At 60.1% G+C, this 549-nt stretch overlaps 1 protein-coding gene across 1 annotated transcript in view; it reads right to left on the minus strand.

The window, feature by feature from the left end:
- Nucleotides 1-73: 73 nt before the first annotated feature.
- Nucleotides 74-549, minus strand: part of CRLF1 (cytokine receptor-like factor 1) — a gene marked incomplete at both ends in the record, with an annotated part of 2,141 nt that continues 1,665 nt past the window's right edge. The window contains 2 exon segments of the mRNA XM_010184850.1: nucleotides 74-252; nucleotides 512-549. The exon segment at nucleotides 512-549 is cut by the window's right edge and continues 35 nt beyond it. Of these exon segments, the coding sequence (XP_010183152.1) occupies nucleotides 74-252; nucleotides 512-549 (217 nt within the window).

A 549-nucleotide genomic window follows, 5' to 3' on the forward strand; every position in this document is an offset into this window, starting at 1 on the left:
GGGGGGGGTCACCCTGCATCCCTCCCATCCCCACCCGTATGGGGAAAAGAAGTGTGAAAGGCTCCTTACCTACCTGGTTGCGTGTTTTGTGCGATTTCTGCAGCCACACGCGCCACTGGTCGTAGAGCTTGATGCCGAGGTTGGAGCAGCCGTAGGCGTGCTTCTTCACCCACCCGAAAAACTGCTTCAGCTCCCGCCGCAGTGTCGTGTTCTGCTCCCCCCCTTTTGGGTCACACCCCCCTGCCGCTCGCTCTGCGGGAACAAGGCCAGGGGGGTCAGTGGCTCAAACCCCCCCCCATTGCTGCCGTGCCATAAATAATGGTGGGCAAGAGGAAAATGAGCAGTTTTTGGCTCCCAGCTGGGAAAGCTGAGCTCTATATTGGCTTTTTTTGCAAGAAATCCAGGTGCCGAGCACAGAGCAGGGAAGGGCACCCCTGTGTGTGTCGGGAAGGGGGAGGGCTCAGCACTGCCGGGACCTCCTCTCTGCCCACCAAACAATTCTGGTGCTCACCACTGCGTGGGGTGGAGGCTGCGGTGGGGTTGCTCCAG

This window comes from Mesitornis unicolor, unplaced genomic scaffold (assembly GCF_000695765.1).
Source record: "Mesitornis unicolor isolate BGI_N332 unplaced genomic scaffold, ASM69576v1 scaffold36145, whole genome shotgun sequence".
Classification (NCBI taxonomy): domain Eukaryota; kingdom Metazoa; phylum Chordata; class Aves; order Mesitornithiformes; family Mesitornithidae; genus Mesitornis; species Mesitornis unicolor.